General features: G+C 52.9%; 1 protein-coding gene across 1 annotated transcript in view; it reads right to left on the reverse strand.

Annotated features, from left to right (window-relative positions):
• Positions 1–4,875: 4,875 nt before the first annotated feature.
• The window catches only part of RUNX3 (RUNX family transcription factor 3), a 33,643-nt gene continuing 15,002 nt past the window's right edge, over positions 4,876–23,516 (reverse strand). The window contains exons 4-5 of the mRNA XM_069035973.1: positions 17,162–17,326; positions 4,876–5,822 (exon numbers count right to left, since the gene is read on the reverse strand). Coding sequence (XP_068892074.1) covers positions 5,299–5,822; positions 17,162–17,326 — 689 coding nt within the window. The 3' untranslated portion in view covers positions 4,876–5,298. The remainder of the gene's footprint in view (positions 5,823–17,161; positions 17,327–23,516) is intronic.

Consider the following 23,516-nt stretch of genomic DNA (forward strand, 5'->3'; position numbering starts at 1 on the left):
TATATAAATATATCTCTCCCCCAAGGCGCGAGGTCCCGCTGAGTAAGTGGATGTGAATGACGTGTAACCCAACACTTGCCCAGACACCCTAATGAATTTTCCATGTTTTCCATCATTTAGCTTCTAAATAGGCAGCATTCACAAAAACACCCGGCCCAACCCCACAAACCTCCCATCCTTTCCAGCAGGAAGGCCCTGCAGCAGGATTAACCCCCCGTGGATGCCCACGGAGGCGATGCCAAAGTGGGAATCTCACTCTGCTCCAGCTGGGTGCCCACAGGTCCGGGGGGTCCCTGGTGGTGCTGGATGGGTGCTCTGCACCTCTCAGGGCCATCTGGTTCCATTTCAGAGGAACTGGATTTCATTCCTATTTCAGATGAACAGAAGTGGGCCTTAATGATGCTGATTGCACATTTGGGCACGGTTCATTAAGGGCTTGATGTGGGCAAGGCAAGAGACAGGATCCTTCCCCTACATCCTGTGTAGCCCCAGAATTTGTGCAAGTTAAAAGATTATTTACCAAGGCAATCTGGACACAACAGAGTCGTTGAAACAGAGGCTGGGCTTTAGAGTTCGGGCTGGAATGGGAATATAACAAGTTTTTTGCTGAGACTTTTGTTAGCTCTGATCTCAAAAAGTCTTCATTTTCCCTAGGAGATTTTTTAGTCCAAACTCCACACAATTTAATATCTGAATGCTCAAAAAATAGCTTTCCAAGCTCCAGCTATTTTTTTTTCCCCCTTCAGTTTTCTGTTGCAAAAGAAAACCCAAACATTCCTGCTCTGACTGCCCCACTCCTTTGCTTCCAGCCCTGTTTTTCAGCGTGCCCCTGGAACAGTGGGAGTCCTCAGAGCCTTTGGGAGAGGCTGATGCACCCCACAGCCCCACACTGCTGTGCTGAGGTCCAGCTTTCCCATTTAAATTCAACAAACTGGGGCAAAACCTGTGTGTAAGCACAATGCAGCAGCAGCACGTTGGATGCTGAGCGTGGTAGGTGGCCCGGGTAAAAATATCTCCCATATAAAAACATCAGCCTTATGAAAGTATCACCCATATAATCATACCAATAACAATAATGCCGATATAAAAATAATGCCCATATAAAAATCACACCCCTCTGGCCCTCAGGTGCTGGGCACATTTAGCACCATCAGCTCCCTTGGCCTCCCATCAGGATTTTAGGTGCTGTTGTTCCCCTGGCACTGGTTTGGTCCAGATCATCCTCATCCCCTCCATGGGCACCAGCACCAAAACCACTTGGCACAGCGCTTGGACCCCATGGATCTCATGGATGATCCACTGCATGTCAGGACAATAAATTCCTTTTTATTTATCCTCTTTTTTCCTCCCTTTCCTTCTCCTCTCTTCCCACGGCAGCCCTAACCGAGGCTGCGAGAAAAGCACGGATCCGTTTGGAACAGAAAGTTCCTGTAAATAACAGCTACACCTCAGGGTGTTTCCTCTCCCGGTAGCTGTGAAGAAAAGGCAGCTATGTCTCGGGTTTTCCTTGGAACACATTCCCGCTGACCAGGGCTGAGGAGCCGGGTACAAGCATTTATTGTGGTTTGGTTTGGGCTTTTCCTAATTTTTTTTCTTTTTCTTTTTTTAAATTTTTTTTTTCCACGCAAACGCCGCTGTGGGCTATGCTCACGGAGATGCTGCAGAGGGGAGACAGAGCTTTGGGAATGGCTCATGAATAATTGTGGCGCTGAGTGCCCCGGCTCCTCGGGAGCCCCGGCCCGCAGAGCCTTGGCATCGGATCCTATTGTGGGCTGGGATCTCTTTCGTTTTGCCTTTCAGCTGTCATTTGGGCTCTGGAGGCGAGCGCTGAGTGCGGAGGGGTCTGGGCTCGCTCCGCCCGGGAGTTTGGGTCCTACTGGATTTGTGTGGAGCTTTTGCGGCTCGGGACGGCGCTTACATGCGGAGGGCAGGGAGGGGATGCAGGGATCACCCCGCCAGGGCTGCGCCCGGGCACGGGGAGTGCTCCAGACCCCTCTGGAGAGGTTTAAATGGGTTTTCAAGGAGCTCAGGTCATCCCATCCCATCCCATCCCATCCCATCCCATCCCATCCCATCCCATCCCATCCCATCCCATCCCATCCCTGCCTGCCCTCCCCCTGGACACCCTTGGGGTGCCAAACTGTGGCCAAGAGCGGCTCCCAGACACCGGATCTGGCACCGGGGTGCTATGAATGAGCGGAAAATCAGAGCCTGGAGAAAGAGCAGCGCGAGGAACTTTTCTCTGCACCGGGGCAGAGAAAGAGCACCGTGAGGAGCCTCCCCCTGCCCCGGGCACGGCCCCCGGCGAGAAGTGACAGGCGGGAGGCAGCGCGGCCACTTGTAACCATTGTTTTATTGTTCCACATGGCATTGACAGGATTACACGGCGGCCCGAGGCCAAGGCCACGGCCATCGGAGCAGAAATGACCCCATACCAGAAAAGCAGAACTGTCCCCCGAGCCGGGCTCTGTCCCCCGAGCCGGGCTCTGTCCCCATGCCATCCCCGCGGAGCCCGGCCGTTCTCGGGGAAGCCAGAGCAGGGAGACTCCTCCAGCCACAGCTTTCCCTAGGACTTCTCCAGGAGCAGCCCCTCCTCTTCCTCGCCCCCTCCCCACCTCCCCCCTCCCCAGTGACAAGTGCTACAGGTTAAAAATTGGGCTACATATTAAATATAGGGCATTACCTTCAAGTAGGGCTGGGGTATTACACAAATAACCACATTTTTTGGTATCACTAGCATTTTTTTTTTTTTTAATGTCCATCGTGAGACACCATTAAAAAACCCAATAACTTTAGCCTTCTTTATCTACAAAGATCTCTGATCTCATCTCCTTAGTCTGGTGTTATTTTACCCTGCACATACAAGTATTAGAAGCATTATTAAGAATCGTATCCTTCAACACATTTAAGAATTATATTATTATAACAAGTAAGATCAAAAATTAGATTTTATAGTTAAATATTCTGTGAGCCAGACAAAGGGGCTTTACTGTACAAGCGATTGTGCATTTAAAAAAAAAAAAAAAGCAAATTATAGTGCAAAGCAAAAAACATTGGCCTGTCTCGTGACCATTTGCATACAACAGAGGTGCATCTATTTACACCTTCACATGACAATATGTCATAAAAACAACATCGTTGCCATTCTTTTTATTATTTTCTCTTTTAAAACTCACTACAAACAGTCTTAAATTAACCTACAGCTACGAATGCCTTGTTTCCTTTGTGCTTTCAACCAGTGGGATGGGATGACAAATGTAAAAAGGCATCAAAACACAGGCTGCCCTGTGCAGCTCCAGAGCCAGTGAGTGCTGGCGCTAAGGCAAGTGGAGGTTGCAGTTTTGCTGGGGTAAGGCTTTTTAAAAAAATTATTATTATCATTATTATTATTATTATTATTATTATTGAAAAGAGTTGTTCTTTGTTGCTTATGGAACTCTGAGTGGTCATGGCAGCTCTCCAGGGCAGCCAGGACGTGCTGCTCCAGCCTCGCCGTGGTAGTGCAATTACAGCGCTCGGTGCTGAGGGTGACCGGCTGCCAGCTGGGAGCTGGGGACAGGTGACAAGGCTGGGACGGTGTGACTGAGGCACAGGGGCTGGGAGGGCAGCTCTGGGGGTTCTATTTCCTTAGATTTATGGGAAATTTTTTTAAAAAGGCGTGCTTACTGGTGGCACTGGGACTGTCCTCTTGCTGCGGGAAGGGTTCTGCAGGGCAGTGGGTACTGCAGTTATGGATCCCCAAGAACCTGTCTGTGCACCCTCAGCCCTGCCAGCACAAGGAATCCTGAATCCAGCCCCAATTTCCATGCCAGCAGAAGGCACAGCTGGCCTGCTGGAGGTGACAAACCCTGTGTTGTGCATCAGAGCCAAGCCCCTGACCCAGCCTTGGAGAAGCCCACACCACCCCTCCAGCTGCCTCCCATCATGGCCTTGTTTGGTTGCAATCTCTTTGGTATCAGCTGTGAGGGTGGGTGGTGCTTAGCAGACCTGGTTCCTGCAAATGCCACCTGATGCCACCACCACCAAAGGCACCTTGAGTGCCTCCTCTTCAGCTTATTCCTCTACAGCAAGATCCCCACGCTCGGGGTCACCTGGGGGGAGGGACAGGAGGGACAGGAAGGTGAGGGGATGGAAAAGGCTGCACAGCGTCAATTCACAACATTCCCACCACCAGGAGTAGAAGTTGCTCCTTTCTCCAGATCTCAGGGCTTTCAGGATGAACTGACATGGGCGAGTCAAAATAAGAAGTTGTGTTAATCCTCTGTGGGTGAACATGGGAAAGGACCGTAACAGAATTGTGATGCTTTGCCACTAGCTGCGAGTATTTCCACTCAGAGGGCATGAAAGGAACACCTGGAGAACGGTGGCAAGGCCATGCCAAAGGCTCCTGAGCCCCTTGGAAGTGCATCTCAAACATCTTGGATTGTCCTGAAAGCCACCTTCACTTCAGCCACCATCACTGAGGTTTGCTAAGGGGAGCAAAGAGCTGAATGGTGAGGTCAGGACAAGAGAGCAAACAAACAAAACAAAACATCTCCGTAAAAAGTACATCTCATGTGTAAACATAGAGGGGAGGGGTCGGCCAGGCCCGGGGTCAGCCACGTTACTGATTGACAAACGACGACAATGACACTAAAATGAACAATACAACCTCTGTCGTCAACAAATAATAACAATAATCACATCACAGCTCCTGTTCACGTGGCTGACTGAGCCCCAGTGCCCCTGGCTGTGCTGCAAACCCCACTGCTCTTTGGTGCTCAGGGACCCTTCACCAGCGGGGAGGGAAGGACAGGAGACAACGGGGTTTTTTTCTATTTTTTCTCCTTTTTTTTTCAGTTCGGTCCTCCTGCACTAGCAGAGAGATGGCTGGGACGACTCCCTGGTGTTTTCTCTTCTCTGAACCACTTTGCAGAGGAAGGGTGAGCTTCTTCTCACTTTTGAATGCTTTATGTGGGGAAGAGGTGTGAGTGAGATGAACGAGAAGTGTTCTGCAAGTACCGAACATCTGATTCCACCTGTCCTTGGGGTTTTTTTCCCTATGTACAGTCCACATACCTAAAACATACGGAAGGAACCACATCAAGCGACACATTCAAGCCTCGTGGGTGTTCACCTTGAAATGTAACGAAGGTCTTGGTCCATCTTCGCTTGATGTTTGCATGCAGAGGATCCTGGTTTGCTTTGGGTTTGGGAGACTTTGGTTTACCTTTTCCCTCGGCATCGCTTTGGTCGCTCCCAAAAGGAGCCACGATGGCTGATTAAGTTAAAGACATCGGTGCCCCGCTGAGTTCCTCCTTAGTAGGGTCTCCAGACGGACTCATCCATCCTCCCCGTGGTGCTCATGGTGGTGGGGGAGTTGCTGTGGCTGCCGTCCGCGTCCACGCCGTCGTTCTGCGCGCCCAGGCTGGGGTTCATCAGGTTGTTCCCTGCCGAGGCGCTTGTGCAGGACGAGAGCATGCGGGTGGGCGAGCGCTCGCCTCCCGCCACCATGGAGAACTGGTAGGAGCCCGAGGACGTCCCGTAGTACAAGTGGTAGGGAGAGGGGTTGGCCTGGAAGGGCCCGCTCTGGTTCTGCGTGGAGCCGGGGTACGGGGGCGGCAGGTAGGTGTGGTGGAAGCGGGTGGTGGTGGGCATGCTGGTCATGCTGATGCCCCCGATGCCCGTGGCAGAGGGCGTGGCCGTGTAGGGGAAGGCGGCGGACATGGCGCCGGGGTAATGCATCCGCGGGTCGGAGAAGCGCGTCTCCGTCAGCGCCGGCAGCGTCGGGAAGGAGCGCTCGAACTGCCGTGGGTCCGAGAAGGGGCTCAGCTCCGACGTGCCTGGCGGGGTGCAGGAGGAGAAGGGGTGGTTAGATCATTCCCAAGGAATTAGAAGGAAAAGCACCTCTTGGATCTGCCAGGGAAGAGAGCTGGGGGGACTTAAATAAAAAACCCTAAGCCCATTTGTTTAAGTTGCTCCCATTTCCTGTCCTAAAATTTGTTGTTTCCTATCCAAGAAGGGACACGGCTAAGCTGACTTCTCTTAGGGGTCTATTCATCTCCGGCAGATTAAAGCAGCACACCCCATAAACACAGAAAAAAGATGTTTAGCCATGACATCAGCTGTGTAGTAAATAAACGGAGGCAGGCCCCAGACGGCCGGGCCCTGGGATCATCCATCCCTGCTGTATACACACACACACACACACGGAGACAGGCAGGAAAAGCTGGAGCCCAGACCAGCCTGCTAAGCCTTCTTGTGGGTGGCCTGTTCGTGCTGATACCATCAGGGGATGGAGCTGATAAACACACAGCTGAAAACTCCCAAGCCAGGAGCCACAATATCCCTCTGCTCGAGTTCTCTGTGTATTTTTCTCCTTCCAAGAGGATAAAGAGAGTGAGAAATTCAGGCTCTCTGCTGGGGGAAGGGAGACTCGGGGCAGCGTGGTGAGGATGTTCCCCAGCTCTGTTGGATAATGGAGCCCCTCATGCCTTTTCCTGGAGGGTCTAACCCCAAAGGGGGTCACAGCCGGCTTGGAACTGGAGAGGAACCTTGGCTTTGGATCCCATCCTCCTGCGGGAAGCCTAGGTTAGAGGTGGGAATCCACAGCAGAAGCTCCTCTGAGGAGCTGGAGGCATTCCTGTGGCTCTCTCCGCTGTCCCAAGGCTGGTGCCATTCCCAACAGAGCCCAGGAACCTCTGGCCTCGGTGAATCAAGGCAGGGAGAAATGAGTTCTGTGCTCCAAGCAGAGAAGCGAAACCTCTGTCCTTGAGACCTCCTTTATTTTCCTCTTGTTAAAGGCAGGGCTTTTCTCCTTTGCTAGTGGGATGCCATCCAGCCTCAAAAGTGACTTTTTTTGGTCACATCAGCTGGATTTTGTATCCCTCAGAGCAGGAGAATGCGAGGTGAGTATGCTAAACACGCTCGTTGGTTTTGGAGATGCGTATCCATACAAACACACACACACAGGATTGTGTGGCTGCTCTGCATGCACAGGGACGTGTGTTTTAGATTTTTTTATTACAATGAAGCATTTTTAACTTCTCAGGGCTGGCGTTCCAGGCCCCGAAGCATTTCCCCAGGAGAAAACACTTGATTTAATCCCTTCCAGCTACCCAGTGACACGGGCACGCTCTGGAGGAGCAGGTATGGAGGGGATTTGATGTGAACCTCCCTTCTGATCCCAGGTGAGTCCTTCAGCCGTGGAAGGAGAAGGGGAGGCGAGCATCCTCCCTCCCCTGCAGCCCTTTTGCGGGCACCCAGCAGCGCCTGCCTTCCCACGCAGGCTCCACAGAGGGGAAAGGCGGGGGAGCACCTGGTTTGTGAACGTGGCTGTGGCTTTGGGGCGAGATAAGAGAGGAGCAGCTCAAAGCTGTCCCGAACCGCACTGCTCTGCACACACCCGGCGCTGGAAAGCGCCCGTGGAAGCGGCTGCCCGGCCACAGGGCCACCCCTGCTCCGTGCTGGGTTGGATGGAAAAGCACAGCGCTGGGAAAAGTGCTCCCAACCTGATTTCACAGCCCAGCAGGACGCTGGGACCCATCCCAGAGCCGCGCTACAGCCACAGCTGCTGCCAGGCACTGGGAGCTGAGGTTTGGAGACCAGCTCTGCAAGAAAGAAGCAGCCTGACCACAGCCCCGTGGCTTTAGCAATCCAGCAGCATCACAGCTTGAGATAGGAGCATGGCACAGAAACCCTGCCTGCACCTGGGCTGGAAAGAAAAAGTGCTATTTTCTGAATGCCTCCCCTAAAACTCAGCAGCCCTACACTGAGAAAAAGCAGCCTCCAAATCCCCCTCAGCCCCCAAAACAGCCAGATTGGTGCTCGCTGCCTTCCCAGATGAAAATCTCCAGTGCTCAGACCATGCTCCTTCATTACTTTTCACAGCTCCATAAATAATATTCCATAAAATGCAAATCGAAATCAAACCTGAGCGCTCAGGGCACATTTCCCTTTTCCTCTACAACGCACTCAAAGAGGGTTTTTTTAGAGGCTACATTTTATTGGCCTGAACTTGCACTGTTTGGCAGTGGGTCCCTGCTACTAATTTAGACAGGAGTGTGTAAGAGTGTTAATTACGGGCTCTGTGTGTGCGACGGGCAAGGCACAGCGAGGCCGTGGGGTCTGGAGACACTCAGGTACTGCCTGCCAAACACGGGTGGGCAGAGAGGGAGCTCTGCCAGGCTCTGAACCCCTGGAGAGAGCACTCTGCAGAGCTGGGATCTGCGAACTTGGATCCCTCAAAAAGCGAATCCCTCCGTGCGAACCCCTCAAAGGGAACCCACACCCAGCAGAGCCATGAGGTGTCCGAGTGGCCGTGACCAGCTCGCTTTCATCCCTGCCAGCCTTGGGCTCTAAGTCTGACCCAGAATAAAGCTCCCTGACCAGTATGAAGTTAAAAATAAACCCCCAAACCACCCCAAAAACAAAACCCCGGTGCCCCGGCCCGCGCTGGGACCGCCTGAGGCGGCCGCGGCCCCGCCGCCAGCAGGGGGCGCCCGCCGGGCCCCGGTGAGGCGGGAGGGAGGCGGGAGGGAGGCGGCCGCCAGAGGGGGCCGGGGCCTCGCCTTCGCCTCAGGTCCGGCACCTCGGGGCTGCCCTGTGTCCTGTGTCCTTCCCCTCGGGGCTGCCCCTCCATCCTGTGTCCTTCCCCTCGGGGCTGCCCTGTGTCCTGTGTCCTTCACCTCAGGGCTGCCCCTCCGTCCTGTGTCCTTCACCTCGGGGCTGCCCTCTGTCCTGTGTCCTTCACCTCGGGGCTGCCCCTCCATCCTGTGTCCTTCACCTCAGGGCTGCCCTGTGTCCTGTGTCCTTCACCTCGGGGCTGCCCTTCTGTCCAGTGTCCTTCACCTCGGGGCTGCCCTCTGTCCTGTGTCCTTCCCCTCGGGGCTGCCCTGTGTCCTGTGTCCTTCACCTCAGGGCTGCCCTCTGTCCTGTGTCCTTCACCTCAGGGCTGCCCTTCTGTCCAGTGTCCTTCACCTCGGGGCTGCCCTCTGTCCAGTGTCCTTCACCTCGGGGCTGCCCTCTGTCCTGTGTCCTTCACCTCGGGGCTGCCCTGTGTCCTGTGTCCTTCACCTCAGGGCTGCCCTCTGTCCAGTGTCCTTCACCTCGGGGCTGCCCCTCCGTCCTGTGTCCTTCACCTCCAGGCTGCCCCTCCACCCTGTGTCCTTCATCTCACGACTGTCTCTCCAGCTCAGCACCCTCACCTCAGCACCCCCTCCATCCTGGCTCTGTCACCTCAGGGTTTTCCCTCCATCCCATCTTCTTCACCTCAGGGTTTCCCCTCCATCTTGGTCCTTGCCTCAGGGCTGCCCCTCCATTCCATCTCCTTCACCTCATGACTGTCCCTCCATTCCATCTCCTTCACCTCATGACTGTCCCTCCACGTCAACACTGTCACCTCACAACTGGCCCTTCCGTCTTTGTCCTCGCCTCAAGGTTTCCTCTCCATTCCATCTCCTTCACTCCAGGGCTGCCCCTCCATCCTGGCTGCCTCAGATCAGACCCACACAGCCCCAGCCCCTGCCCTGCATCGGAGGAAATCTCCATTGAAAAAACCCCAGCGAGATCCAAATAAAACATGGCCATTAATGCCCTCCATAACCACCTAACTCAGCAGCAAGAACCCTTTGTCACAGCCAGGATCAAACAGCAACCTGGAGCAAGCAGCTGCTGAGAAAAGCCAGGGAAAAAGGAGTGGGTGAAGCTGCACCCTCAGACCCCATGTTCCCTTTGGAATCACTTTTTGGAATGGGCTTTAAAAACCCCATCTCGCTGTCCCCTTCCCCAGCACATCTCACACACATCTGCTCCGTAGTGCTGCCTCTGAGAATTTACTACGGTTTTCCCTCACTTACTCGTTGTCCAGCCCCCATTTGCTTTTTTGGACCCTGGCAATACGAGCTTGAGTATTTCAGTTGTCCAGTTGCCAATCAAAATATTTGAAGGAAATGTTTATTTTCTTCTCGAAATCACACCAGCTGCTGCACTAACTGAATAAGCCCATTTAGCTGTAAGAATTTAACCATTGTAAGAGTGAATTGAGTCCCCCAACTACTCCAAAATCTGACCCAATCTATCAGCGGAAATGTCAATGTTTTGGATGGGAGTTTGGGGAAGTGTGGAATGTGTATTAAATAAAAGCCATGTAAAGGTCAAAGCCCTGATTAGTAATGCCACTGTCTCCTCCTTAGGGCTGAGCTGCCCCAGGGACCGCGGAGGCCGGGACACACCCCGTGATTTAATTGTGCAGCTGCAATTTGCACCTTTTGAGGACCCCCAAGTCCCCCTGCACGTGGGGCCGGATAGAACAGGCTTTGAAAGCTGCTCAGGCCCTTTCCAGCAGCTCTCTCTCCGCCTCGGAGAGAATACAGGTCTTTCCTTGGGTGGGTGGTGAGGAGATAAACGCAAAGAGATGCCCTGATGGGAACCAAACCTCAGCTGGGTCATGGTGGCAAGGGCTGGCCATGAGGTGTGAAGGGCTGGTTCGTGAGGCTGCTAACCACAGAGGTTTCTCTGGGTGTGTTCAGCCGTCTCCCTTAAGACCATGCTGGGTTTGGGAGCTGCCTTGGATGGAGTGGAACTGGTCCCTGCACCCTGGCTGGGTCAGGGCTAGTGGATGTGCTCTGAGGTCCCTGGAAGCCTCGAGGAGATGAGGCAATGGACCCTGAAGATGGTTTTAGGGATCAATGAGCATCCATCCCAGAGGAGCAGTGGGTGCTTCCACTGGAACACGTCTGCTCTGCCTGGAGGGAGGAAAGGGCAGCAAAAGCAATGTCAGGACATCTTCAGGGCTGCAGGGACACCTAAACAAGCAGCTCACCCCAGGCACGTGGCAGAGCACAGCACCGGGGCCTGATGTACAGCAGGATCATCATTATCAGATCGTCTGGCTGGGGCCAGGCAGCGAGGGACGTGTGGAACCTGAGCAGCTCCTCAGCACCGCAGATGCCACCCTCTGGTCCCCACCTTAGAGATGTGGAGAGCACACAGCGGCTGATGAACGCAGTCAGCAATAAACCTGAGCTTGGGTGGGTGTTACACAACAAATACTCCCAGTGTGTGAGACACACAGAGGATAAAGGGAATTTAAAGGGAACTTGATAATGTGGCACTCTCCAAGTGTGTAGAATATAAAATATCTTCAGTCTGGCCATATATCACTGTTCTAATTCTATGCATATGTGTGCCTTGCAAAATTGTCATGAAAAATCTACCCCGGGGGAAAAAGCCCTCCTTTCCTGTCTTACTCCACAATGATTGACGACAATGTAAACACTAATGATACTTTATGCTTCTGTATATAACACACCAGCATGTGTGTGACGAGTGGGGACAGACATTCCTGCTCTGGATATACGTTTGGCTGGTTTTTCTCTACTCCTGTCATGTTGGACATCCAAAACCATCTTTGAGCATTTTTCTGACCTTTGTCCCTCTCCGCTTCCTTCCCCTGATCACAGCAACTCCATGTGAGAGCATGGAGAGGCAGGTGGCCAGAGAGGGAGAGAATCTCCATGGGAAGGTGCACGAGATGCATCTGATCTGTGAAGCCCCAGCTCATCTCTAGAGAAGGCGCCGCTCTCCTCCCCACCCACGCATGCAGGCACGCTCTCACGCCTCTGTCACGTATGTTAACAAGTTCATTTGTTTCCAAGTCAGAGCCAACTAAAAAAGAAAACGGCCCCTTCCTCCCAGCCCACGTAAAATAGAGCAAAATATATTTTGGGGGAGGAGGGGAGGTGTTGAAAAAAAAAAGGAGGGTGTGAACAGCATCCGTTGTTACACGCCCATGGAGCACTGCTCTGTATCTGATAGAACCAGCTCACTAACTGGGTGCATGGACTTCCTCTGCAGAGTCTGAAAAAAACCCAAACCCCAAACCAAAACACAACAACACACAGGTCCTTATCACAGCATCGCCAGGCACCACCTCAACACTGCCAAGCACGTTTGCTGCTCAGTTTTGTGATTCTCCCCGAACACCATGTGCTGTCGTGCACACACACACACGGCCCCAAACCCACCCCGCTGAACAGCACAAACCCAGCTCCTGGGTCCCAGCACTTTCAATCCCACCCCAAATATGCTGGGCAGCAGCAGAGCAGGGAAATTCCCAGGTGTTCCCAGCTCAGTGAATCATGCACTGCATCTCAGCCTCCTTTGCCAGCCCTTCCAGGTCCATTGGGATGCTCCAATTCACAGGACCCATTCTTCTGGGGAGGACCCTGTTCCTAATTCCAGTGTGGATTTATCCAGAACCATTTCAGCCCCATGTCCTGTGCCTGCAGTGTCCTCCAGAGCTTACATTAGCTCCTCTGCCTCGCCGCGTTCACCCCCTCGACGTATTTACACAGAACAATCAGCTCCGCTCCCCGCCTGCCCTTTGCTAGACTAAACAAGCCCAGCTCTCCCCGCTTCCTCTCCCGGCACAGCCTCGCTCATCCCAGAGCTCTCTGCCCGCATCCCCCTGCCTGGCACATCCCGCAATCCCTGCTGCTGCATCCCGCCGAGCTAATGAATAACGGTGCTAATTGGAGCGGGTGGGTGGGCTGAGCAGGGATTGCAGGCACTCCCCTCCGCCCTGCCTGCGCTTTGCTCTTTACCTGTATTCAAAGGGTATTAAAACAAATTAACAAGTCCTGACTACATAAAAGGAAGCTGCTGGATTTACAACCCAGCCTGCAGCTAGACCACCTTGCCTGCCGAGCAGGTTTGGGCCAGGCCACGTCTGCCATGGGAATCCCACTGCGGAGGGGTGATGGCACGGGGGGCTGCAGCGGCCAAGAGCCCGGCAAGGCAGCGGCACCCCGGGCTGGGGGCTCCCCACCCAGCTCTGAGTCTGGCACTGCGGATCCCAGCACACCGGAAAATCCCATGTTAAAGGCAGGATGGCATCCCTGAGGCAAATTCCGAGGGACTCCTTGCTGTTCGGTAGGGATGCAGCACCCTGAGCTGTGGCTGGGGGACGGCCACATGGCCACGGCACAAAGGCAGCGGTCATGGGTGCCTGGACTCTGTCCTGGGGGAAGCTCCCATCCAGCACTGCTCTGTGGTTCATCTGTGACAGTTCCATGCCAAATTCACTGAAGGGACATCACGAATGTAAAGGAGAGGAGCAGAAAAGCAGTTTAAAGATAGACACAGAAGCCTGAAAGCAGGCAGGAAACCCATCTCGAGCGTGTTCCTTCCTTTGAGGCTGAAGCTGAATCCCACAATATGTTTTCTTCCCACTAATGCTTGCCTAGCTTCCTTTGGAAACAATTTAGTCTCTGCCCGTGGTAGAATGTTTTTATCCATTAAGAAACGGATATTTTAAAGAAACCATAAGTCAATCTGGACAGGGATTAGGAAGCAGCAATTCAGTGTATTTGCTTGGGCCCATAATTCAGGACTTAACCTCAGAGCAGCCACGTTGCATTTCGGAAACAATAGGGGCACTTGCTGCCTATGCCAAAAGGCTTCTTAAAAGTAATGTAATACTTTAAAAATGTATATTTAAAAAGAAAAAGAGAGAGAAAGACTTTACTTTAAATGGTGAAGCATTCTGCTGATGATAAAAATGTTGCGCTGGCCTGAAGTACTGGATTGGGAATGAAGCTGGTTAAAGCTGAGCAGTTTCCAGATCAGGAGATCTGAAGCTCCTCACCAGTGAACACAGAGTCTCCCAAAAACCATTCAGCAGGCACTGGGACTAGGAGAGGCTTGCAAAAGGGTCCAGTATTTACTGTCCTCCCTGTGAAACCAAGGGAGTTTGGCCTCTCTGGAGCAAAAAGAAGAGTGTGCCAGGGGGATGTGAAGCGCATCAATCAAAACAGCTCGCTCTGGCACCGAGGAGATCCAATCTAAAATCCCTTTGCGATTGTCCTGGTGAGCGCAAGGCCCCTCCATGCTGCTGGACAATGCACATAATTGCTTTTGAGTGGTTGAAGATGTTTCCACCACAGAACTCGAGCGTGGGCGGTCCTGCTCTGCTGCACTGGGAACAAAATGGTTCAGCCTGAGCCACTGCCGAAATGTGGGCAAGGGAGGACACGAAGAATTGGGGGCTGCTCCTGGGGAGGACGTGTGTCTGTCACCAGCCCACCTCCCCTGAGCCAGGGGGCCCTGAGCCCCAGCTGAAGGCAGACAGAAGAAGTCCCTTTAACATCTTGCTTCACTTCTGAGAGCTACTTGATTTTTTTAAGCTAAAAGGCAAAACTCGACTGAAGCAGGCACGCAAGGCTCTGGCTTCGCATGCCCCGTAATAAGGAACCATTTCAAGCCATCCTAATGACAGCTTGGTGTCTCGCTGCGGGGATGGCAGAGCTGGGATTGCAAAAGCTCAGATTTTCCAGACCTCTCTGGAGAAGCATTGGGCCAAATCCTGAACAGACCCTCTGCTCAGTTGAAGCCAGGGAAGCAGAGCTGGATGAGGATGGGGGTCTGCCTGTCTAACCTGCCCAGCCACCGGGCCAGATTCTCATCACAGCTACAGGGGATGAACCCAGGGTTACCCTATTTACCCCCTAAAGCAGTGCAAGTGGGAATGAAATGGTGCGTGCAGGCTTGCCGGTGTCCATCCCATTTGGGGGCAGGCATGGGAAGGGATCAGGTCTCTGGCCATCTGAGTGGGGCAAGGCAGGGCCAGAGCCACTGAAATACCCTGACAGTGGAGAGAGCAGGATCCGACCCGCTCGGCCTCGGAGCCGCGCTCTCTCCTCCCATATTTCCTGGCATGCCCTTCAGGAACCATCGGCTTTCTCTTGCCGGGAGGGTTTTGGTTTGAGACCATTTAACCTCAGGATGATCGTTTTACATGGGGGCTATTTATAACCTCCAGGGGCTGCTTTACTGAAAGCCTCTGCGAGTGGCTGAGGGCCAGACCCTTCTCCCACTCACAGCGGCGTCCTTGCCATGATCTCCACCGCGGCCACGGCTTTCGCTCCCAAGGAGGAGAGATTGGACTGGGCCAGAGCAAACACATCTCCCAAGAACCCCAGTTCTCCCAAATTAAAACACTGTCTCCTGCCTGCCTAAAAACCCAAACTCCACGGGCTGTGTTCAGGGATTTGGGGTGTCGGGATCCTGCCAAGGCTGTTTCTGAGCATCCCAGCTCCCAGCCTGGTTTTGCCAGGAGCGGATTAGGCAGTTTGTACAAACTGCTTGGTCAGCAGAACAGGGAGGCCGAGCATCCCCAGCACACGAGTGGAGGGAGCCGGGCACTGGTGGAGAGAAAACCTCCCTGGCCTCCTTTTAATCCCTGCACAGGGATGCTAAAAACATTAACCTTGGGAAGCACCCCCATCAAAGATAGCGGGGGCCGGATGAACCCCAGCCTGGCCCATCACCCCTCCCAGCTGGTATCTCGTTCTGCTTTCCACTAATCGGCCTCTCCTGTGTGTTACCCAAGAACGTGCCAAGTCGTGAGAATTACAGGCCTGTTAACTCCCCTGTTATTCTTGGCACGGGCCGGGCTCCACTTGCTCGGGTAAAAATTATGATCTTTGTGAATAAGCTGTGTGTGTGCGAGAGAAAGAGGGGTTTTAAAAATTATGATTATGATTGGTCATAGCCAGAGCTGTGTCAAAAGGACAGGGCTGAGATGAAAATTACTGAGCTGGTCCTGCTCTGAGTTACGCTGGTAGGAACCCACAGTCATTTTAAGATGGTTCCTCCAACTTGGGAACAAGGGAGCCAAGAGCAGAGCGTGCACAAACCGCCTTTTGCAGCATTCCTGGGACTTCGGATTCACTCCGCAGGAATGATTTCAGAGGCTAATTTTGTGTGTCTCCACTCCTGCTGTCACTTGACATTTGGGAATTTGGCAGGGGCGGTAGCTTGTGGCCAACTTCATTTTTTTTCTCGTTGAATTTGTGTCATCACCTGATTCTTTGCTCCAAACGACGCTCTTCGGGTTTCTGGCACTGCAGGGGGCTGTGCTAATTTAAAATACAAATCTATTTTTCTTCCCCCAAGAATCTCTTTCTTTATGATGTAGCCAATGGGACCAGCCTAGAAAACCCTTTCTCTCTCTCTCGCTTTTGTAAAAAAGCTCAAATGATAATCCTACACAAAATGCCCGTGTTCTTCTCGTAGACCGTGCTAATATCAATGAAAATTCCAAGCATGGAGATTTGCATTTCAATGAGAAATAAATTAAATTTTCACTGTAATTTTGGGTTGGGAGGAGCAGCGCAGCTTTTACAGTTCGGGTAACATTTTCAAACATGTTTTTACACCCAAACCCCCTCTTTGCCAATGACACTGAGCCTTTCAAACAAACACATCCCTTCTGAAAATGCAGCACGAAGGCTTTGGGAGCTTTTTCTATGAAACCTTCCCAGAAGGGCCACTTCTCACCAAAATTCCAAATACAGACAGCTTAAATGCTATTCCTTGAAGACCTGTTAGTATCTCTGCTGATTTCTGATGGAAAAGAACCAGTGAGACTAAAAGTGCATGGAAAAGGAGCACGGGAAAGGACAGGAGAAGAGTCTCTTAATTCATCCTGGTGGCATCTGCCTGTGCAGAGAGACGGGAGCAGCACAGCAGCTCGACATTTCCAAATGCCTTGCTTAGTTTGGGACTGAAATTCCACGATTAGCAGCCTGATCTCTCTCAGGTAACTGCAGCGGCAATTCCTCCCCCTGTCCTGGCAGCAAGCTGCAGATTCCTGGGGAACGCCCAGGGACTCGGGCGCTCGTTGCCGCTGGCAGATCTGGGCAGAGCAAAGGCTCTGTGTGTGTGTGTGTGTGTGTGTGTGCCTGTGCAGGTGTGCATCCGTGTGGGGAATTATGCTGGAGCTGGGCGAGGGATCACCACACTTGGCACCCACACAATGATAAGAAACCGTTGGGATTAGCATGTAAAGCACAGAACAGCCTCTCTGGCTGATGCATAACCATAGCGCGGCTGCCTTCATGTCAGAGGAGCTGCCGGGTTCAAAGTGTGCTGCTCTCATCTCCCTCGCACTCCTGCTGCTCAGTTGTTCCTCAAAACCCAGATCTAATGGTGCTGAGAGTGATTTAATGGGTGCAAAAAGGCTTCCAAGGTCAAGAAATCCACACAACCCCCTCTGTAGCGCCTTAACCAGGGGAGAGCCGGACTCCAGCTCTAAAATACCATCCACAGGGTTGTTCCCACTCAGCCATGTCAGGAACACGAGGGTTTGGGGGTGACACTGGGACACCCAGGCAGTTACCTTGGATTGGAGTTTGAGCCTGGGAGCCGAAGTGGCTCGGGGTGCTGAGGGATCCGCGGGGGTTGGGTGTTGTCGGGGTGACTCTCATGGACTGGCGCAGCCGTTCCAGCTCTCCGTAGCGGTCGGTGAAGGGTTTGGCTTGGTCTTCCAGCTTTTGTCTGTGCCCTGGAACATGATAAAAGAGTCTGGTATCTGATCAGCTCCCCTTTGGCTGCAGCACCCTGGTTACACAGGGAGCCAGCAGAGCCTCTGTCTCTGTGGTTTGCTGCTATTCAGTGGGTGGCAGCCCCGGCAGAGAGCAGCTCTCAGGGGAGATGGACACAGAGTGACCCCCGGGGGAGGCCCCAGATCATCCAGGAAATCTCTGGTCAAGGAGCTGGATCAGCCCAAGTGACCAGCCTCCACCAGCCCTCACTGACCATGAACATGGAGGGGAGACGTGTAAGGCAGGAGAAACCATGTCCTGGCAAAGTGGGGACTGGGGAACCAGCAAACATTGAATTTTAAGTATTTTCTACAGCGTTTGCTCATTGCTTAAAGAACAAACTCTCGTTTTACTCCAGTCCCCTCCCAGCTCTGCCCACCCAGCGGGGTCAGAGCCAAGTGGGGCTGGAGGAGGCACGGGAGGGATGGCATCAGCCCTCGCTGGTACCACACCTTGGCCACCTCACTTTGCTTCTCTCTGTTCCTCTTTCCTAGCCTTAAAACGGGCAGACTAATCACCCACCTCCCCCAGGCAGGGCAGCAGCTAATGAGCGTTCCTAAAGCACTCCCAGCTCCTTAGGTAGCAGCTGCTGGCACAGGGCAATAATTATTAAATTTATGCTAATTGTCCCGAGGCGAGAGGCGCATGAAATGCACTTGATACATAACTTTCACATTTTACTGTATTAATCATCGCCAAACGGCTTCGCTCTCTCTGGGCCGGATTCCAGTCTCAGTTACACCCGCACAAAGCTGGAGGGGCTCCAGAGGAGCCTCAGCTTTACATCAGTGCGGGGTTCAGACCTTGGTTTCTCCTTGTGCCTTCCCTGCCGCAGCCAGGCTGCCCCGCAACACCCCCAGCCCTGCAGCTGCTGCGAAGGGACCTTCCCAAGGTGGCACCGCCTCATCCCGGCACAACCCCAGCGCTCAGGGGCACCGGAGATGTGCAGGCACGCCGGGAGATAGGCTGGGAAGAAACCCTTCTGCAGCACTTCAGAGAGCTGGGCCTTATCAGATCCTGCAGCCCGACATTCACCAAGCCAAGCTCAGTTCTTGGTGGCTTTTAAAGAAGAAAAGCAAAGCAAAGCAGCGCGTTTAAAAGGCGATAAACTCAGGCACCTCTCGCTCGCACCCCCCCTGCCCTTCCCCCTCACATCTGCACAGCTCTGTGAGCCCGGTGTCAGTTTATAGCAAAGTCACAGAAAGTCCCCACACTTCCCCCTCTTTAAATCCAGCATCTGATGTTTCCTGATCTCCCATTTGCTCAGCTCAGGCTGCACTTGCCAGGCTGTCTGCGAAGACGCCGCGTGGCTGGGATGGGAGGGAAGAGCATCAGCTCCAGAGGGGAACTCACATGCCCAGCTGGGCTCCCACCAGCAAACCCCTCCCAGCCACAGTTTCTGAGGGGCTTTGACCCTCCTCTGCCATCTCCACACCCAGGTGAGCCCCACCAGCCCCTCCAAGCTCTATAATCCCTTCCAGGGGTGTGAGAATCCAAACTGGATGGAAAACGTGCTGGCACCAGAGAGGAAAACTTGGTGAGGACGAGCCCGGCAGAAAGCAAAAACCCAGAAGTATTTTGAAAATGTATTTTCCCTGCTGTGTGAAGTAAACCAAGGAAACCTCAAAGCAACACCATAAATGATCTCTTCTCATCTCTGTGTGTCCCCAGACCTCAGGTACCTCTGCATTATCCAGGGCCTTTGGAGTCAGGAACAGCATCGGTCACATGTTGCTTTCCCCAGGGGAAAAGTATGTGCACTGAGGTGTCTTGTTTTTGCCCACATTTTATTATTTCACTATACAGTTAAGCACAGAAGAAGAAAAATGGGGTTATATTTCACCTTTAACCAGTTTTTTTTTTTGGGGCAGAGCTTCACAGGAAAGCCAAAAGGACTTCAAAGACCCAGAAATCAAATGGAAATTAAATTCCCTTCCTCTATCTCAGCACAAACTCCATCCTGTGGTGGTATCTGGCATGTGACGGGGAAAATCCTGAAAAAATATATCAAGTGATCTCTATGCTGATAATGTTTCTAGAGATTATTCAGCCGTGCAACCTGACCAAGGACTTCATGTGGCTGTGTCATGCTGCACTGTGGTTGCTCCAGTCCCCGCACTGTCTGAACATGGGCACAGCCCCGTGGGCTTTGTCAGCCTCGAGCAAACACCCTCTAGAAGGGGCTGGTTTGTGGGGAAACCCACCAATTACTATCAAAAGCCCCACACCCCTGAAACTATCCTGCTGAAAAGAAAGTGGAAAACTTGATGCAAATGTAAGTCAAGGCGAACACGGGGGTGGTGGGATCAGGGCTCTTCCCAGCTCTCCTAGACCCTTTCCAATCTGTGTCCCCACGTGTGGGATCTGGCAGCCCCAAACCCTGTGAAACAAGGCAGAGAATGAGTTAAAAACCACCAACTTGGCCTGCCAGCCCTCTTTAGCTCAGGCTGTCTCCCCAGGACTTCCTGCCGCTTGTCACTTAGGGCTGGGGACGTCAGACTTTGTCACGCAAGAGAGAATCGCTGTTAATGGGTTTCTTTCATCAGAACAACCTGAGCTTTTTAATTTCTGCAGCGGTTGGCTTCATTAAAAGCCCTTCCCCATCTGCCCACAGCTGTCATGGAGAGGAAACCAGTGAACAATAGCTCATACCTTAGAGAACAGGAAGGTGGTTTCTACCTTCACCCAAGCACTGACTCAAAGCCTCCCGAAGCCAGTGGGCGGATTTTCACTCAACTTCAAACAGCCCCAGCCCTCATCCCAAGAAATCTGTCTGAGAAGCCTTAATCACCTCAGCCTGTGAATTTTGGGGCACAAAAGCTGCTGCTGGGGTTGGAGATTCTGCACTGCATTTCCAGCTGGGCCAGCGCTGGCTTGCAGGTCAATATTTATGGAAACAGCAGAGCTCAGTACGATCAAATGGTGGCAGCTCCTGACCTTGGGCACTCCTTGTCAGCAGCACCAGGGTTTTAACGCTGGATCGGGTTTCAGAATCGGTTAACTCCAGTATTGAACATGACATGATGTAAACATTGACAGATCACCTACGATCCTGATGTAATAACAAGATCTGTATCAGCATATCAAACAAACGATCCCATTGAACACTTCCCAGCTGGAAGAGCCGACGTGAATTTGACACTTTAGGCCAGTAATAAGAAGCATACTGGAAGTTTTGGGTGTTTCCTTGGAATGCAGACAGCGAAGCAGTGTGTGCCACACGAGCTCAAGCCCTCAGAGCTATGATTTAGAGACATGCTTTCTGCATTAAAATATTTCAAAGACCAAACAGAGCCTGCTCTTCCTTCTAGGAGTGTGCAACCTGATGTGGCTTCCCAAGCTGGGACTGGGATGGGGTTTCCAGGCTGTGGAGGGGGAGTTCCAAAAAGCAGCTGATTTTCCCCAGATCACTGAGATGCAGAATATAAAGTTGATCAAAGGTAGAAAGGAGCTCCAGGAACTTCATGGCTCGAGTGACACCAAAATCCCACAGCTGAGAGATTTGCTTCAAAAAACCCCTTCCTGGGGTGAGTGGGAGCCCCAGCCCCCTGATTTCTCTGTAGATGAAGTCAGATGAGAGCCGAGGAGCTGCACAGTCTCCTCCCACCCCTGCTGGGCTCAGAGCTGGGTGTCACGTTCATCCCCAGCCCCTGGCTCAGCCCCGTGCTGCCGGGGGCCGGGAGAGCAGATGTTGGGAAGTGGCTTGGCCCTCCCCGGGAGCCTGGCTGCGGAATGCTGGCGGCAAGCTGGAGCGGAGGAAACGCCGAGGGACGTTCATGAACACACACACACACACTGCAGATCGGTGCCTCAGCCCCACACAGGAGGAGACGAGAGCCAGGAGAGGGCATGGGCTGGCACAGCAGCTTGAGCCACACTCAGCCACCTTCAAAGCATCCAAGCATCCCCCTGGCATTCCACCATCCTCCCACCAAAGCTCCCACCAAGGCTCTGCCCAAACATTCCCAGCCTGAGTCCAGGGCTGAGCCAAGCTCACCAGGAGCAGTCCCTGCACACAAAGCCATGGCTTCGTCTCTACACGTCCGTGAGAAGGGACCACAAGAAAGCAATCAGCAGTGGCTAAAACTCCATCTCAATGTGCAAAACACCTTTCAAATCCCTGCCGTAGCCCTGGAAATAGGTACTTCAGAGAGACACGCCAGTCCTCTGCAGAGGCTGGAATTTTTCCCCAGTCTGAGTCTCGGCTAGACTATCAAGTCCCAGCATGTGCTCCAGAAAGAAGCCACATGTGAAACTCCTGTGTTATGGGAACAGCAGGCCTGTCCCTTGCAGCAGATGCTGGGCTGGTTTCATCTTTGCACACCTCTAACACAGGGCGAGAACATGGCTCAGGTCCTCCCTGGAATCCCACCTCCAGCTCGAGACCCGCCAGGGGAAATCCCAGCCAAGAAGACTTCGGTGGAGCCCCACTGCCAGGGAAGGAGGGAAGAGAGGACAGTGCAGAGCAGGGAGCTGGAAGGGACTCAAAGATGACGCAGGATGACGGAGGTGCCCTCTGAGCCCCGGTGAGCGCCAACCCCACTGCTAAAATCAGGGCTCAGGAGTTCACAGAAGGGAGCAGGAGGGAAATGTTGGGAGGCACCGTCCCTTGTGCTGCTGAACAAAGTCAGGCACAGATAACTCATTATTCACATGTTTGAAGTTGGCCTGCTTACGCCATTTGGAAGGAGAATCAGTCACGGCCGGGCTTTGCTTTGGTTTCCTCTGGCTTTCGTGAGACACTGCTGCTACTGTGTTTCTGCAGCTCGGGGAGAAAGGGGAGTGTGGCGCAATGCACCCCGGCTCGCATGTCCTGGCACAGCGTTCACACCAACAACCAAAGGAAAATAATATTTAAAGGGGTGGGGGAGAGAATTAGGAGGGGGGAAAAAAAGGAAAAAGAAAAAAAGGCTGCTAATTTATAAAGCTTTTTTAGCTGGTGGTGGTCTGAGATGAATTGGCTGCCTCTAAAAGGATGAAAATAAATATCCCTCTTTTTGAAGGAAATAGGCTGGCTCCGGGCCAGCTGGCAGGAAGCACAGAGATATGTTGCATTTACAGTAGGTTTTTTAGTGTCTGAAGCTCCAGCAGCGGGAGAGATGTTCGTTCTGGGCAGGCTGGTATTGATTAGGAGGCTTTGGGAGCCCCTGATCTCCTCTCACTCCTGGCTTAGTGCTGAGACTTTGCCTCTGCCTCTCTCCTTGCCCACCCTGTGCCCACCCTGGTGAGTCTCTGATAAACCCTGTCGGGGCCTTTGATTGCGCTGGGAGACCCCAAAACGGAGCCCTCTGGAAGCAAAACAAAGCAGGGCATTAATTTAAACAGAAATCCAGAGTAGTGCTTCCAAAAGCTCTGGGGACGGGAGAGCTGTGGCCCGTTCCCAAATCAAAGGGAACATCATGCCCAAATTTCCACGCAACTGCTGCCCAAATGCCTGAAGGACTCGGGCTCTCCATTCCCAGGGTTTCAAGAGTCTTTCTGGATTTGCAAAAAAGCCCTTTGGAACACAGGGAAAGCTGGGAGCATTCTCAGCAGTGGGTAAAATTCAGCAGGTTTAAGCATTCAGCCCACTTGTGCCTGGCTGAGAACCCCCACCAGTGCTTTCCTGCCTTTTTTGATCCTTAAGAACTCTGAAAATCTGCCCCGAGACTGCGGAGCGAACAGGGTGGGGGTTAAAAGTTGTGATTTACAGATGTGAAAGCTGCAGCCCGGGTGTCACAGAGCAGCAGGTGGGTGCACATCTGCGGGAAATTGGGCAGCTTTCAGAACAGGGTGCAAAAACCACCAGCCCTGACGGCCTCTCTGCAGTCACTCCCCGTTCCAGGAAGGCAAAATTCACTTACGGGCTGTGACCTGGTTCTCATGGAATCAGGCAAACTCCCTGATTCCAAGATTCCCGAGCCGGGTGCTGGGGAGGAAGCAGACAGACCTCAAGGACATCCAGCTGGTATTGCCTCAGCCCCGGCTGAGATCAGATTTTCAGATTCCATAGATCCATGGAGAGATGCCAGTCCCAGTGAGTTCCTGCTGCTATCTAACAACCTGGACTGGGACCTACCAGTAGAGCTGGTTTCTCCCAGTTCGCAACCTGTTCCATTAGGGCAAGCACATCACATTCCTTGGGGTGACACTGGTTAAGGACACTCTGCC

The sequence above is a fragment of the Aphelocoma coerulescens genome, chromosome 23 (genome assembly GCF_041296385.1).
Source record: "Aphelocoma coerulescens isolate FSJ_1873_10779 chromosome 23, UR_Acoe_1.0, whole genome shotgun sequence".
In the NCBI taxonomy this organism is placed as follows: Eukaryota; Metazoa; Chordata; class Aves; order Passeriformes; family Corvidae; genus Aphelocoma; species Aphelocoma coerulescens.